The 16,677-nt window shown below is 45.0% G+C and overlaps 1 protein-coding gene across 3 annotated transcripts in view; it reads right to left on the bottom strand.

The window, feature by feature from the left end:
* Window positions 1-16,677, bottom strand: part of LOC141192334 (uncharacterized) — a 732,001-nt gene that overhangs the window by 204,964 nt on the left and 510,360 nt on the right. Inside the window, exons 1-7 of one of the 3 annotated variants that reach the window (XM_073661843.1) lie at window positions 4,510-4,571; window positions 3,662-3,741; window positions 1,306-1,455; window positions 997-1,176; window positions 790-913; window positions 610-707; window positions 321-411 (exon numbers count right to left, since the gene is read on the bottom strand). In XM_073661843.1, the coding sequence (XP_073517944.1) occupies window positions 321-411; window positions 610-707; window positions 790-913; window positions 997-1,176; window positions 1,306-1,398 (586 nt within the window). In that variant the 5' untranslated portion in view covers window positions 1,399-1,455; window positions 3,662-3,741; window positions 4,510-4,571. Of the gene's footprint in view, window positions 1-320; window positions 412-609; window positions 708-789; window positions 914-996; window positions 1,177-1,305; window positions 1,456-3,661; window positions 3,742-4,509; window positions 4,599-16,677 lie in introns of those variants that run through there. The other 2 variants (XM_073661842.1, XM_073661844.1) reach the window with 2 other exon arrangements.

Raw genomic sequence — 16,677 nt, 5'->3', positions numbered from 1 at the left:
TTTTTAACTTGTCAACACATTCTACATACGCTGTAATTTGGCTTTTTAGTTTACAGATCTGGGCAGGTAAGGAGGTAAGGGTCAGCATCTTCTAATCCCAGGGGGTAGGTGGATCCTCCAGATTGTAAATTCTATAAAAAAGGGCTTTCAATACCCAAAGTCATTTGAACAATTTTTTGGTGGATGAGAATGTTATGGGTTGGTAGCAAAATGGTGGTCACACGATTGTGATACGGCCGGACTACACCACCGATAAAGCAGCCACAGCCGGTGACTGAGAAGAATCCATGACTTCTCTGCATTTAGTGGTCACTACTCACCTGGGTGGTCATATGTAGGAATCTCCTCTTTACACCACTCATCACCCCTCACATATGTCTCTGTAGTATTAATATGGGTCACATCTTCACCCTGAAACCAGTATTGTAAAAGTCACAGACAGATGGAGAAGTCACATCTATGATCAGCCCTAATCCGGCCATCTTCACCGTTCTCATTACACAAGTAGAAAGCATATAATAATGGTGGATAAAACAAGACTGAGCACAAGACCTTCACAGCCGTCTACACATCATAGGGGAGATCTCATGACACCTTCTCTCCATCTACCTGATGATCCTGAGGAACATTGGGATCTTCCTGTTTACAGTCCTGTGGAAGAAGAGAACGGGGACATCTCTCTGGTGTTGTCCTCTTACTGGATAGATCTGGAGGAACCACATACAGGGACTGAATTCATTCTTTACATACAGATAATATAGGCCATGTGTATTTAGTCCTGTCCATTACCTGGTGATGTGAGGGGCTGGGGAACCTCCATCATGACGTCCTTATACAGATCTTTGTGTCCTTCTAAATATTCCCACTCCTCCATGGAGAAATAGACGGCGACATCCTGACACCTTATAGGAACCTGACACATACAATGATACCGTCACCCCCCCGATCCCTTCATAGCGTCACTGTATAATGTCCCAGCATTCCCAGCAGTGTCACCTCTCCAGTCAGCAGCTCAATCATCTTGTAGGTGAGTTCTAGGATCTTCTGGTCATTCATGTCATCATGCATCAGGGGGTGAGGTGTAGGCCCTGTGATTTGGCTCAGGGGTCTTCCCCATCCCTCAGACACAGGGTCCTGACAGCGCTCACTAGAGGTCTTCTTCACTACTGTGTAATCCTGGTTATGGAGAGACACATTAATAAATCTCACTCCAGACATTTCCAGAGTCCTCACCTCTCCAGTTCTGTCCATCTGTTATTCCCATAGATAAGAATGATGTAATGTGACGTCATCAGAATCTCTCACCTCTCCAGTAAGACGGAAGAGGATCTCTAGGGTGAGGTGTAATATCCTCTCCACCATCTTGTCTCTGTCCATATCCATCTTTGATGGGTCCATAAGGAAAATTCTCTTCTATAGAAGATCTTCACTGAGAGGATCTGACATTGTGCGGACCTGAATGAGAAGATGATGAGCCGATGTAACATCATAAAAATCCTGTGTAATAATACAATTACTGGAGATAATAAGGGGAAACCCATGAGGAGACATTATTTTACAGTATTTAGTTTTCTTCTTTACATCTAGTAATAAAACCTTTATATTTTAGGCCACAGACAACAAGCAGTTTCTTCCTCGGAGTCTGCAGCTGAAGACTCTTCTCATAGACTCATCTTCCATAAAGCTAATTCTGGAATCATTTACTGATATTTTAATAATACAAGTACTGGACACAATAAGGGAATTCATATGAGGAGATATATTATTTTATGGCATTTTGCTTTCCTCTTTACGTCTATATATATATATATATATATATAAATCAGTAAATCTGTGTGTTGAGCCCGTTAAATACAAAACCACATTTTTCACAAGGTTTAAGTGAAATTTTGCACGGCCCGTCTTTAACACCAGACTAAAAATATTGCAAACACTAAAACTCAAAATTTCCCCCTTTCATGGGATTTGGCCCTCTGAATTTAGGCTGGAAAGGTATAAAGGAGAAAATGGGTGTCTGTCTGTTGAATGCAAAACTACAGTTTTTGCCCAAAGGATTTTAAAGAATTAGAGCGACAGCGATCAAAGAGTCACTCTTTACAGAAGAAGGAAACGTGAACAGCGAGGATATACTGCAACAATCAGATTTCAAAGGGTTAATCAGTACACAGATAATGAAATAATCAGTGGGTTGTATCTTTGAAAAATGTTTGACGCGCACATTAACGTGAAATATTGCAATTCTTTGGAGTCAAATATACTTGCAAATCAGCTAACAAAGGCAGTGATATGGCAGTGTTTCCGTTACACAAACAAAAATGGGGAGGTATATAAGTAGTAACGAATCCATGTGGTGATTACTCAATTTTGCCATCTATGAAAAACATCCGACTGTAGTTCATCTCAGAGTCCATCTTGAAAATGGACAAGTTTATTTCACTACCAATAATTTAAAAGAAAGAGCGGCTCGACCACCTAATACAACATTAACAGCTTTCTTTCTCCCGTGTCAAGCAGATCCATTTGCGAGAACTTTATTATATTCAGAAGTTCCAAAAATATTATACATGGAATAAGTTGAGAAAAGTATTTTGCAAAAGGAAACAAGGTGCAAGGGTCCAAGGATGGGACGGAAGTTGCAGTGATGCTCTTGGACGCGTGTATACACTTCATCCAAACAACGCAGAGTGTTACCACCTACGTTTACTGCGTCACACTGTCCGCGGGCCAGAGTCTTTCACAGATTTAAAAACAGTTGGTGGTGAGCTGTGTCAATCTTACAGGGAGGCATGCCAAAAGCGTGGTCTGATCGAAGATTATCAACACTGGGACATGACATTGCAGAAAATGTCCCTCACTCACTTTCCACCTCAACTTCGAAACCTGTTCGCTATAATAATTACAACCTGTGCACCTTTCAATCCCCGAGCTCTTTGGGAAAAACACAAAGAATATCTTAGCGAAGATATTCTGAGAGTGCACAGGAGAGTTAATCCGGATTTAGGCTTAAATTTCACTGCCGACATATTCACCAAAGTCCTCTTGACGCCAGAAGAAAGGTGCAAGTGTATCAATAGTAAAACTCTAATAGAATTTGGTTTACGAGCACCAGTTCGACCATCCTTTGATGTTATGGGCTGTGATATTCTGCAAAACAAAAGCTATGATTTGGAAAGGTTGAAAGAATTTGTCACATTGAATAAGCCTCATTTGGTTGATGACCAAAGATCGGCGTATTTGGCAATTACAGATCCGATTTCAAGTGGAAATGGGAGACTGTTTTTCCTTGATGGACCAGGAGGTATCGGTAAAATATTCTTAATTAATTTCCTGCTCACAGAAATTCGCTCAAACAATAACATTGCTCTGGCCGATGCTTCATCTGGAATTGCGGCCACTCTTAAAGATGGAGGGCGCACGGCTCATTCAGTACTAGGATTGCCCTTGAATCTAGTGCTGTTGGAAACTCTTGGCTGTAATATCACTAAAGGCTCAGGGAAAGCTAAAGAATTACAGATTTGCAAATTAATTGTCTGGGAGGAATGTACCATGGCGCACAAGAAAGCTGTTGAGGCCCTCGATCGCACCTTGAAAGATCTGCAGGGATCCAATCGCTTAATGGGGGAAATTGTACTTTTTACAGGTGACTTCTGCCAAACGTTACCTGTTCTTAAGGGAGCAACGCCAGCAGACGAGCTGAATGCCTGTTTAATATCTTCTCATCTATGGAGACATATGCAAAACCTACAAGGAACAAAGTGATCATAAACCCTGCTGTAACTAAATAAGTAAAAAAGCAAAAGTGCATTTAAATAACATAGGGTCCTTAGTGAACACAGTTTTTGATCAAAAAAGCATAACAGACATCCCACCATGGCAAGGTGACCCTTTTCAGGATGGAGACATATTCAGAAGCTTCTCTGACTACTAATATGTGGGTTCACTTGATGGAAAATTCTACTGCAGACGAATTTACACCCCACGTACTATGCCTCAGAAACGACAGGTTCCCTACAGATTCCACTACCGGCTTAATCTCCTTCCCGGAAGACTTTTGCAAAATGACGTCCTCAGTACTGGAGGTTATTAACCAAGTTTTTCCTGATATTTGTCACAATTTTAACAATCATCAGTCGCTTTGTGAACGCGTAATCCTATAAAACTATAGTGTCAGCTCCATAAACCTACAAATACAGAAGAGACGGCCGGTCCAGAGACCACATACATGTCCACTGATTCAGTCATGGATGGTGAACAAGCCGTAATGTCCCCATTGGGGTTCCTGAATTGTGTGGAGCCTCCTGGATGTCACCGCATAGACTCACTATAAAGAAAGGCGCCCCGATAATGACCCAACCAAAGGGAGTGTAATGTATTATGTCCTATAGAAACTGCAGAGAAATAATCATCTAATGCTGCGATTCCAGGATTATTCTAGAGGGAATCGGCTGCGATATCCCCTGTGCAATATATATCTAGTATTAATGCTCCAGTAATGGGGTCTCCACATACCTCCACCTGCAGAGCCGCCACCACATATATGGCTGCTCTGTGCGCACAGGAGCTGTGATGAGGTCACAGGAGGGGAGGAGTCAGGGGTCACATGATCAGGGGCCTCAGTGGATGCAGGACTCTGCTGTGCTGGTTGTCATGGTGCTGGATGAGCTGAAGTTTATGTGTGGGGTCAGGAGGGGTTTACAGTGTGGATGTAGCAGAGCCGCGTGTGTACGAGGTGTACGGAGCAGAGCCGCGTGTGTACGAGGTGTACGGAGCAGAGCCGCGTGTGTACGAGGTGTACGGAGCGGAGCCGTGTGTGTACAAGGTGTACGGAGCAGAGCCGCGTGTGTACAAGGTGTACGGAGCAGAGCCGCGTGTGTACGAGGTGTACGGAGCAGAGCCGCGTGTGTACGAGGTGTACGGAGCAGAGCCGTGTGTGTACGAGGTGTACGGAGCAGAGCCGAGTGTGTACGAGGTGTACGGAGCAGAGCCGCGTGTGTACGAGGTGTACGGAGCAGAGCCGCGTGTGTACGAGGTGTACGGAGCAGAGCCGTGTGTGTACGAGGTGTACGGAGCAGAGCCGCGTGTGTATGAGGTGTACGGAGCAGAGCCGTGTGTGTACGAGGTGTACGGAGCGGAGCCGTGTGTGTACGAGGTGTACGGAGCGGAGCCGAGTGTGTACGAGGTGTACGGAGCGGAGCCGCGTGTGTACGAGGTGTACGGAGCGGAGCCGCGTGTGTACGAGGTGTACGGAGCAGAGCCGAGTGTGTACGAGGTGTACGGAGCGGAGCCGCGTGTGTACGAGGTGTACGGAGTGGAGCCGCGCGTGTACGAGGCGTACGGAGCGGAGCCGCGCGTGTACGAGGCGTACGGAGCGGAACCGCTTGTGTACGAGGTGTACTGAGTTGAGCCGTGTGTGTACGAGGTGTACGGAGCGGAGCCGCGCGTGTACGAGGTGTACGGAGCGGAGCCGCGTGTGTACGAGGTGTACGGAGCGGAGCCGCGCGTGTACGAGGTGTACGGAGCGGAGCCGCGTGTGTACGAGGTGTACGGAGCGGAGCCGTGTGTGTACGAGGTGTACGGAGCAGAGCCGTGTGTGTACGAGGTGTACGGAGCAGAGCCGCGTGTGTACGAGGTGTACGGAGCAGAGCCGCGCGTGTACGAGGTGTACGGAGCGGAGCCGCGTGTGTACAGAGCGGGACCTCGTGTGTACGAGGTGTACGGAGCGGAGCCGCGTGTGTACGAGGCGTACGGAGCGGAGCCGCATGTGTACAAGGCGTACGGAGCGGAGCCGCGCGTGTATGAGGCGTACGGAGCGGAGCCGCGCGTGTACGAGGCGTACGGAGCGGAGCCGCGCGTGTACGAGGCGTACGGAGCGGAGCCGCGCGTGTACGAGGCTTACGGAGCGGAGCCGCCCGTGTACGAGGCGTACGGAGCGGAGCCTCGTGTGTACGAGGTGTACGGAGCAGAACCTCGTGTACGAGGTGTACGGAGTGGAGCCGCGTGTGTACGAGGTGTACGGAGCGGAACCTCGTGTGTACGAGGCGTACGGAGCGGAGCCGCGTGTGTACGAGGCGTACGGAGCGGAGCCGCGCGTGTACGAGGCGTACGGAGCGGAGCCGCGCGTGTACGAGGCGTACGGAGCGGAGCCGCGCGTGTACGAAGCGTACGGAGCGGAGCCGCGCGTGTACGAGGCGTACGGAGCGGAGCCGCCCGTGTACGAGGCGTACGGAGCGGAGCCGCCCGTGTACGAGGCGTACGGAGAGGAGCCGCGCGTGTACGAGGCGTACGGAGCGGAACCTCATGTGTACGAGGCGTACGGAGCGGAGCCGCGTGTGTACGAGGCGTACGGAGCGGAGCCGCATGTGTACGAGGCGTACGGAGCGGAGCCGCGCGTGTACGAAGCATACGGAGTGGAGCCGCGCGTGTACGAAGCGTACGGAGCGGAGCCGCGCGTGTACGAGGCGTACGGAGCGGAGCCGCCCGTGTATGAGGCGTACGGAGCGGAGCTGCCCGTCTACGAGGCGTACGGAGAGGAGCCGCGCGTGTACGAGGCGTACGGAGCGGAGCCGCGCGTGTACGAGGCGTACGAAGCGGAGCCGCGCGTGTACGAGGCGTACGGAGAGGAACCGCGCGTGTACGAGGCGTACGGAGCGGAGCCGCGCGTGTACGAGGCGTACGGAGCGGAGCCGCGCGTGTACGAGGAGTACGGAGAGGAGCCGCGCGTGTACGAGGCGTACGGAGAGGAGCCGTGTGTGTACGAGGCGTATGGAGCGGAGCCGCGCGTGTAAGAGGTGAGCGGAGCCGCGCGTGTACGAGGCGTACCGAGCGGAGCCGCGTTTCCCTTCAGGAAAGTTGTGGATGCTCCGGGAAAGTTGTGGACACTCCAGGAAAGCTGTGGACTGCTCTTGTAAGGGCAGGAGTCATGGGGCATGTAGGGTTACGGTACTGACCTATATGGCAGAATAGAGCTAATTTCTCCGGTCTCTACCCTTCCCAGACCTGAAGAGGATTCTGTCCTTTGTTTGCCTTGGATGAGGAGGAACTTCCTATTCACTCAGTGGATCTGAATTTTGGGTGAGAGATTTCCAATTTTATTTTCCACCCTGATTTGTTGACTGTAAAAAAATACTTCTTTCTGTAGTTTTTCCTATCGAGGACTTCTTATCAGATGTGATTAATCAAAGACTATATTCTTATGAAAAAAATGTATAGATTTATTCTTGGATTGTCCATTAAAAAGAATGATTGCAGTAATTATATATAATAGTTAAATGGTTACAGAGTGATTGTCCATTTGCCCATAATTAGCTTAATAGTTGAGATTCACCCATCTTTCCCTGGGATCCTGAATGGTAGATTGTCTGTCTGTGTCCAGCACGTGTGTCAGTATGACACCATGTGTCCGTTGGACCTACATCAGCAGCTGTTTCACACACAGACCCTCGTTCAGTGTCCTGTGGAATGGCCAGCACCCCCCTGTCTCTAACATAGGCTTTTATAGGCCCCCCCCATAGCACCTGTTCTTCTGTATATGGCACTGAACTAAAAATACACAAATAGCGCATGTCATCTAGAAACCCTAGCACGATGGCTGATTCAATCTTATGCAATGTATGGTGCAGAATTCAGAATAAAATGAATATCCGTAATTAGTATTTAACATTGACATTTCCTCCTATACTTCGTATGCATTATATGTGACCACTGTCATTTTCAGGCATTTGTATGACGTTTTTCGTACAGGTCTATCTCCATTTACAGATATATTGTCCACCACTATAGCGCTCTGTTCATTTAAATCTATATTTATGAGAAACAGGTGTTCTTATTTTTATACTACTGTAGTCGTTTTTATACACTTTAATCAAAAGTTATGTTTTATTATTGTTCTTACCTTGCTGCTATCTACCTCAAGCAAGTTATTGGTAGATTTGGAAAGAATAAAGGATGTGGGTGTGGGGCGTGTAAGGCCATTAATGTAGGCAAGTCCTTCTATAACAAAGACATGGAAGAAAAATATGTCATCAGATCATTCATAAATTGCAGAAGTAAAGGGGTCATCTATAAAGCCACATGTGTCTGTGGTTTGGAATATGAAGGACTTTTTTTTATAGAAGGACTTGCTCGTGTGCGTGCTGTTATTTTGAGTCATGCGTTCCGGCAGTATGCCGATCATTGATGCACCGGAAATGACGCGTCGCGATGTCACGTTGCAGAATAATGCGTTCCAATAAGAGGAAATGACGTTGTGGTGTTCAGAAATGAAGGGTTTTGCTTGGTACTTTTGAATTATTTAAGGGGGACCGGGGAACAGGTCACTATTACACAGGAGGAGACTTGAAGACCTACATAACTGAATGGCTTAATTCCCTGGTGAATCCCACACAGGGAAGAAAAGTTTCATGAAAATAAGGACACCCTTACCTGGTTCCTTAACAGGATGATAGTTAGACATTTGTCTTTGCTCCCATTCATGTGGATCTGAAAAGGATCTGATGCCTGAGAATTAACTACTAGAATTGGGGGGAGACCTTTCCTTTTTTCTCACGTATATGAGGGCATGTGGGACATGTTGTTTGGATCGGTATATCTACCCATTGTGTTCAGAGGCGTTGCTTGAGATTTGTTAATGTATATGTAATACCTCTCTGTGCTGTGACATTCACACCTGCCCACCTGTGGTTTATATCTATATCTATCTATCTATCTATCTATCTATCTATCTATCTATCTATCTATATATATATATATATCTTGTTTGTGTCTCTATTTTAATTCTGATATTTTAATGAATTAAATCAAATGCTATCTTCTAATTTATATCCTTTGTATAAACCTATATTATATTCATCTGGGAAAGTACCTTTTCTGTTTTCTACCTTTACAAACTGATTACGCTATTGCTTGATCACATTATAAGTGACCTGCTTTATCTCCCTCTTCACAATATTGCGTCCTGGGAAACATCTTCTTCCTCCCTGCAGCGGCAATGTTCCCTGATTCAGCAGGTCCTGAGCTGGTTTCAGCCTGTTTTGAGCAGCCGGCGTTGGATCTGTAATCATCGCAATCTCTATCTCCCAATTCCTGAAACACCAAATGATCCTGCTGCTTAGTCCGGGATTCAGCTGCTGAGATTTCTGTTATAAGTATTCCTCTAAGGTCGGCCTTCATGGCTTCCCATACATAGAAAATAGAAGTTGTATTTTTATTAATCACAAGATTCTCCTTTAGTTTCCCATCAATTTTCCCCTTAAGGTCTATAACTTGCAACCAAAAGGGGTTAATTTCCCTGTGGGTCTGTACTGCATTGGGAGATTAAGCTTAGGGAGACACAGAGGAGAATGATGGGATAGCGCTCTGGGCAGGAGCTGATGTCAGATATAAGACCCGGCATCCGTTCATTTCCAAGAGACAAATCCATTCTCCACAAAGAGGAGAATGTGGACGAGAAGCAGGAGTGTTGGTATACATTAGGACGACCGGCTCTCCAAAGATCAATTACAGCTGTCTCCTTAAGTAAGTGACCAAAAGGAGTACAATTGCCTTTTACCCTCTTAGCTTCATGTCTCCCTCTATCCCAGAGAGAGTCCGGTATATTATTAATGTCCCCTATTATAATATAGGGGGTGTGCGAGAAACCATCAATAATAGAGAGAATTTTGTGTATGATTCTACTGGAATATGGTGGTGGTATGTAGATAGAGATTAGTAATAGAGACTTAGTAATAACTTACAGAACAAACATCCGTACTGACCCTCTGTATCTATTTTTCACTATAAGACCCTCACATTGTGCACTAGGGTGTACTAATATACTGACTCCCCGAGAGTATGGAGAGCGCGTGGAGTGATAGTCGCCTGTAACCACTTCTCGTTTAGTAGGTGAAGTTTTTGAAGAGGTAAGATGTGCTTCTTGCAGGAAAATCAAAGCAAGTTTTTCCATCTGAAGATACTGAAAGATCACCTGTCTTTTAAAACTAGAAGAAAGACCCCTTACATTCCCGCTATTGCCACGGACCCCGCCATATATAATCAAATAGATAAACGAAGGCTCAGTCACTGTTGAATGTATGGGAGAATCCCACCTACAACTTAAGTCTCCTTGGAGGATGATTCAACCCCACTTAGACATAAAACAGTGATATAATCATAATAGAACCTGAAGAAAACAACATTTGTAAAGAACTGTCCAACAAGCAGCAACACACTTCTTCCCATATACTCACAGATCATCGTGTTTCTGAAGAATTGGGGTTTGTACCACAGGATCTTCAACTTGTAACATCCCGAATTTGATCCCGGTGTATTTGCCTCTCATTCATATCAACCCAGTGAAGGACTTCTTTTGAATAAAGCCCACCCTTAATTTGGCAGGGAATATCATTGACTATAGAACGTGCAGATCTCTCAGATGTTTTTTGATATCAAGTAATCTGGCTCTTTGTTTCTGTACTTCTATAGAGTAATCTGGAAAGATTGAGATTTTGGATCCATTAATTATTAGATCTGGGTGATCCCTTGCCTGCCGCAGGATAATATCTCTGTTCTGATAGTGTAATGTTTTAGCCAGCACAGGTCTTTGTGGAAGCCCAGGAGGAAGAGGACGGGTTGGCGCCCTATGAGCTCATTCTACAGCCTATAGGGGGTTAAGGTTTCAGGCCCAATTTTTAATTTCCTCCAGTTTTCAAAGAATTCAATAGGAGAGGAGCCTTCTATTTTTTTTCAGGCACATCAATAAGTGGTATATTATTGCATCTTGATCTATTTTCAGGGTCATCTGCTTTGCCAGCAGTGCAGATATTTGCTGTTCTACAAGCCTGTTTTCCTTGCTCATATCGGCTATCTGATCCTCAGGGGCGCTGACTCTGCCTTCCACTGCCCCTGCTGTTTTGTATTCTCTGCAGTTTGCGACGTATATCTGCTATCTCATCTTTAAGACCACCAAACTGTACATTCAAAACAGAGAGGATTTACATGTATGTCATCTTGGTGAAGATTAGGCCGTGGGGCAGTGAGTACTGTGCCACATGCAGTTTCGCTGACTTTTCACCCCTTCAGTAATGCAGCTGCTTCTCCCATCTCCTCTTCACCCCACTCCTCTGCTCCAGAGCCTATGGACAACTACGGGGTAGCTGCTATAAGAAGGTCACCGTCACCTGCTGAGACCTGTGTTTCTGTGCAGGCAAATCACTCCAGCCTGACCACCACTATCCTCCTCCTTGTCTCCCCTGCTCAATCTGTCTCCAGCGACAACCGTGGTGTCATCTTGGAGCTGAGAGCCGCTTCTCCCGCAGTCTTTCTGTGGCTTTCCCTGGTCATTTTTTTTTCCTGGAGCAAAGTACCTCCACACTCAGCAAGATATGACACAGTTCTCTATATTTTCCATCTATTGGGAGGGCACTATATGGAGATTGCTTATTATATATAAATACGAAAAAAAACTACAAAAAACTAAGTCTCTTTATTACTCACAGGATACTAAGGCTGGAACGCTATTAGCCAATAGAGTAAAAACCCAAGCGATTAAAGCTAAAATTCCCTTTCTCAAGAAAAGCCTGAATCAATCATAACTGTTCATAACTCCATTCCCATAGGTGGAGAAGAGTGAATATTCATTCTCTTTAGTAGCAGGCACACGTGTTCAACGAGCAGCAGCAGCCAGCTACAGCTACTGCCTGTGCCCCGCTCCTCCGCCGCCGTCCCCCCCTCCACAGTCAAAATGTATTATCCGAGCTATAAGATACACCCCCCACTTTCCTCCAAAACTTTGGAGGAAAAAAGTGTGTCTTATAGTCCAAAAAATATGGTACCTTTTAGGTACAGTGCAAAGGTCAGAAGGGAAGAAGCACCATATTGAAGTTCAGATTTTGTTGTACTGGTTTGAGGGTACCATGTCACTTTGGCAGAGCCGGTGAAGTGCCAGAACAGCAGACCCATCCCCATAAGAGACCCCATTTTACAAACTAAACTTATTAATGAATTCCTCTAGGGGTGCAATGATCAAATTGACACCACAGGTGGGTCACAGAATTTATACCATTGGGCAGTGAAAAAAAAAAAATTACATTTTTACCACCAAAATTTAGTGTTAGCCCCAGATTTTACATTTTCACAAGGGGAAATGGCAAAAATGGCACCAAAATTTGTCCCACAATTTCTGCTGAATGTAGAAATACCCCATATGTGGCTGTACAGTACTGCTTAGCCATACCGAGACTCGGGAGGGGCGGATCGCTATTTTCCTACTGGAGCACAGATTTTCCTAGAATAGTTTGCGGACTCCATATACAGAGCCCCTTACTGCTAGAAAAGCAGAATCCCCTCTCAAATTACCCTATTTTGGAAATGATAACCCCTTTTGGGAATTTATCTACAGGTGTAGTGACGATTTTGACTCAATGGGTGTTTTCCAGAAACAAGCAGCAGTGGATGTTGCTGAATGAAAACTGCAAACTGCCATTGTATTCCCCAGTATGGTGTAGCGCCCATACATTGTGCCCAGCTCGTGCTTCTGGAGACATGCACCCTTAAATTAGGCGGGTTGTCATCACTACAGAAATGACAAACATACAGTTATATGAAAAAGTTTGGGCACCCCTATTAATCTTAAGCTTAATGTTTTATAAAAATTGGTGTTTTTGCAACAGCTATTTCAGTTTGATATATGTAATAACTGTTGGACACAGTAATGTTTCTGCCTTGAAATGAGGTTTATTGTACTAACAGAAAATGTGCAATCTGCATTCAAACAAAATTTGACAGGTGCATAAGTATGGGCACCCTTATCATTTTCTTGTTTTAAATACTCCTACCTACTTTTTACTGACTTACTAAAGCACTTTTTTTGGTTTTGTAACCTCATTGAGCTTTGAACTTCATAGCCAGGTGTATGCAATCATGAGAAAAGCTACTTAAAGTGGCCACTTGCAAGTTGTTCTCCTGTTTGAATCTCCTCTGAAGAGTGGCATCATAGGTTCTGTCAAATGATCTGAAAACAAAGATTATTCAACATAGTTGTTCAGGGGAAGGATACAAAAAGCTGTCTCAGAGATTTAACCTGTCAGTTTCCACTGTGAGGAACATAGTAAGGAAATGGAAGAACACAGGGATAGTTCTTGTTAAGGCCAGAAGTGGCAGGCCAAGAAAAACATCAGAAAGGCAGAAAAGAAGAATGGTGAGATCAGTCAAGGACAATCCTCAGACCACCTCCAGAGAGCTGCAGCATCAACTTGCTCCAGATGGTTTCACTGTGCATCGGTCAACTATACAACGCACTTTGCACAAGGAGAAGCTGTATGGGAGAGTGATGCGAAAGAAGCCGTTTCTGCAAGCACGCCACAAACAGAGTCGGCTGAGGTATGCAAAAGCACATTTGGAGAAGCCAATTTCTTTTTGGAAGAAGGTCCTGTTGACTGATGAAACCAAGATTGAGTTGTTTGGTCATACAAAAAGGTGTTATGCATGGCGGCAAAAAGACACAGCATTCCAAGAAAAACACTTGCTACCCACAGTAAAATTTGGTGGAGGTTCCATCATGCTTTGGGGCTGTGTGGCCAATGCCGGCACCGGGAATCTTGTTAAAGTTGAGGGACGCATGGATTCCACTCAGTATCAGCAGATTCTTGACAATAATGTTCAAGAATCAGTGACAAAGTTGAAGTTACGCAGGGGATGGATCTTTCAGCAAGACAATGATCCAAAACACCGCTCCAAATCTACTCAGGCATTCATGCAGAGGAACAATTACAATGTTCTGGAATGGCCATCCCAGTCCCCGGACCTGAATATCATTAAACATCTGTGGGATCATTTGAAGAGGGCTGTCCATGCTCGGCGACCATCAAACTTAACTGAACTGGAATTGTTTTGTAAAGAGGAATGGTCAAAAATACCTTCATCCAGGATCCAGGAAATCATTAAAAGCTGCAGGAAGCGACTAGAGGCTGTTATTTTTGCAAAAGGAGGATCTACTAAATATTAATGTCACTTTTCTGGTGAGGTGCCCATACTTATGCACCTGTCAAATTTTGTTTGAATGCAGATTGCACATTTTCTGTTAGTACAATAAACCTCATTTCAAGGCAGAAACATTACTGTGTCCAACAGTTATTACATATATCAAACTGAAATAGCTGTTGCAAAAGCACCAATTTTTATAAAACATTAAGCTTAAGATTAATAGGGGTGCCCAAACTTATTCATATAACTGTATAGATGCTAAATGTGGTTTAGGCACACTGGGGCTCAGAAGGGAGGTGAGTACTTGGATTTGGGAGAGCAGAATTTACTGAATTTCCTTTGGGGGGGCGAGGAGCCATAGCGCTCTTCCAGAGCCTTTGTACTACCAATAACGTGGAAGCCTCCTATATTTCCATTGACAGATGACGGACCTGAGTAGGGACTCGCTTTTTTATGGATTGATTTGAAGCATTTTTTGGGAACATTTTACATAACATTTGGGATCACATTTATCCTGCGCTCTACGCTGAGCCCTTATATTGGGGTTTCCATGTAAATCTCCAAGAGACATGATTCAAATGAAACCCAGAGGGACCCATTAACTAAAAGGAGGCAGCAGAGTTACTCTGAACTCAGTCTGGCCTCAGTTCAGTGGTGTCCTTTTTTTCAGAAGTGCACAAAACTGTGGCAGACTTCGCTTTTATGCACACCTAAAAAGACGGACACCGCCGGATCACAGGCCGAACGGTGTCCACAGTGCCTCCTTCTGCCTCATTGTAGGGAATCTTCTGCATGGGGTTCTGTTTGAATCACGTATTTCAGAGATCTACACAGAAACCCTGGGTGTAACTCTGCGTGCTCAGCACAGAGTGCAGGATAGATGTGTACGGAGCCTTACTGAGATCTTTGGGAGGCAGAATGAACAAATCAGCAGCAGCAGTGTACTGTCACACACTAAAAGACGCTATTTATTGTAAAAACTAGTTTTTTTATCGCCATATTTTGAGAACTATAATTTTTCCATATTTCTGCTAGCAGAGTAATGTAAGGGCTTGTTTTTTGCGGGACAAACTGACGTATTTATTGGTACCATTTTCGTACACATGACATTTTTGATCACTTTCTATTCCGATTTTTGGGTGGCAGAATGAACGAAAAACAGCAATTCAGGAGTTGTTTTTTTTAAGCCATTCAGAGTGTGGTAAAATTAATAAGGCAGCTTTTTCTTCGGGTCGGTACGATTACAGTGATACCACATTTATGATACCATCTTTTTTTTTGCTTTGACGCTTTTACCCAATGATACAAACTATTTTATAGATAAAATAATTATTTTTGCATCACTTTATCCTGAGAGCTGTAACTTTTTTATTTTTAGGCTAAGGGAGCTGTATCACGGCTTATTTTGCCAGACAAGATGATGTTTTCAGCGATACCATTTTTCTTTACATTCGTCTTTTTAATGGCGTTTTAATCCACTTTTTCTTGATCGCAGCATTTAGGGGTTAAAGTACTGGGAGTGGTGTGGGCACTGCTCTTGTCACTGAGTGCCGGGTGTCAGCTGTCAGAATTAGTTGACACCCGGCGGCGATCATGCGCGCACAGTACCTACCGACCTGAACGTATGGATACATCCAAGGTCGTAAAGGGTTAAGAACCATCTGAGATAGACTTAGACACTAACAAAAAAAGAAGAATATCAGTTACACTAACTAAAACCACAGATAGACTAAACAAAAAAGAAAAAACAACCTTAAAGACAAGGAAGACAAATAAGAGGTCAATTATGTGACCTACTCAACCTGAGAGGCAGAAAACAGGATCTCAGTGGAGAGTATTTTGTCGATGCCGAGATAGGCCAAATACATGCCTAGGTCACCTCAGCCGTCTTTTCCTTTTTTCTGGAAGGGACGGTTTGCCAGTCATTCTCCCTGCCTCGTGGGTTCAAATTTTCCTCTTGAGGATGATCTGGGATGTTGAGGTCCCTTCGTCTCAGTAGGTCTCTACCCTCTTCGTATGTTGTGATGGAGTGCCAGGCATTGCTGTGGTTAATGAGGAGATATAAGGGGAAGCCCCATCTGTAAATGATCGAGTTCTCCCGGAGACTAAAGGTAATGGGGACAGATTCCTGCAAAAGCGAAGGCTAGTAGAGGACACATCAGAGAAAATCTTCACTTGGTTGAAGGTTTTGGGGAGTTACCCTTTCCTTCTTGAGCAGAAGAGCAGGTACTCTTTAACATGAAAGAAGTGGATTCTGGTTAGGACATCCCGTGGAGCAGTCTCTGGAAGGTGTTTAGGGCACGGGACCCTAAGGCTTTGTCAATAATCATATCATGGCTGGAGCAGTCTGGTTATCATACCTGGGTAATGGGACAGTGCTAAATAAGGGCACGGGCTGCCAGTGCACTGCAGTCAAGGGGCAATCTTCTTCAGCTTCCAAGTCATGCCCCCCTCACTGTCAAATTTTAATTCAGAAAGTCAAAATCATTAAGAAATGGCTCATTTCATAACTAAACCTGACAACTTTTGAAAATATGTAAAACAATGTTACATGATCTGAAAGATCCTTGAGCTAGTCGGGTGGAAGGTCCTTCAGCTGCTCACTCAGGACAGGCAACCTCTGATGGTCCCGGTTCCTTCCTTTCCTGCACTGCACCAATCAGTTACATAAGTGTGGGGCTAGAGGAGAGAGAGCAGTTCTCTCAGTGATCAGAAAGGGCA

Source organism: Phyllobates terribilis, unplaced genomic scaffold (assembly GCF_046119375.1).
Source record: "Phyllobates terribilis strain yellow unplaced genomic scaffold, ASM4611937v1 Scaffold_60__1_contigs__length_8166268, whole genome shotgun sequence".
Classification (NCBI taxonomy): Eukaryota; Metazoa; Chordata; class Amphibia; order Anura; family Dendrobatidae; genus Phyllobates; species Phyllobates terribilis.
This window is presented reverse-complemented; position numbering and strand designations above follow the sequence as displayed.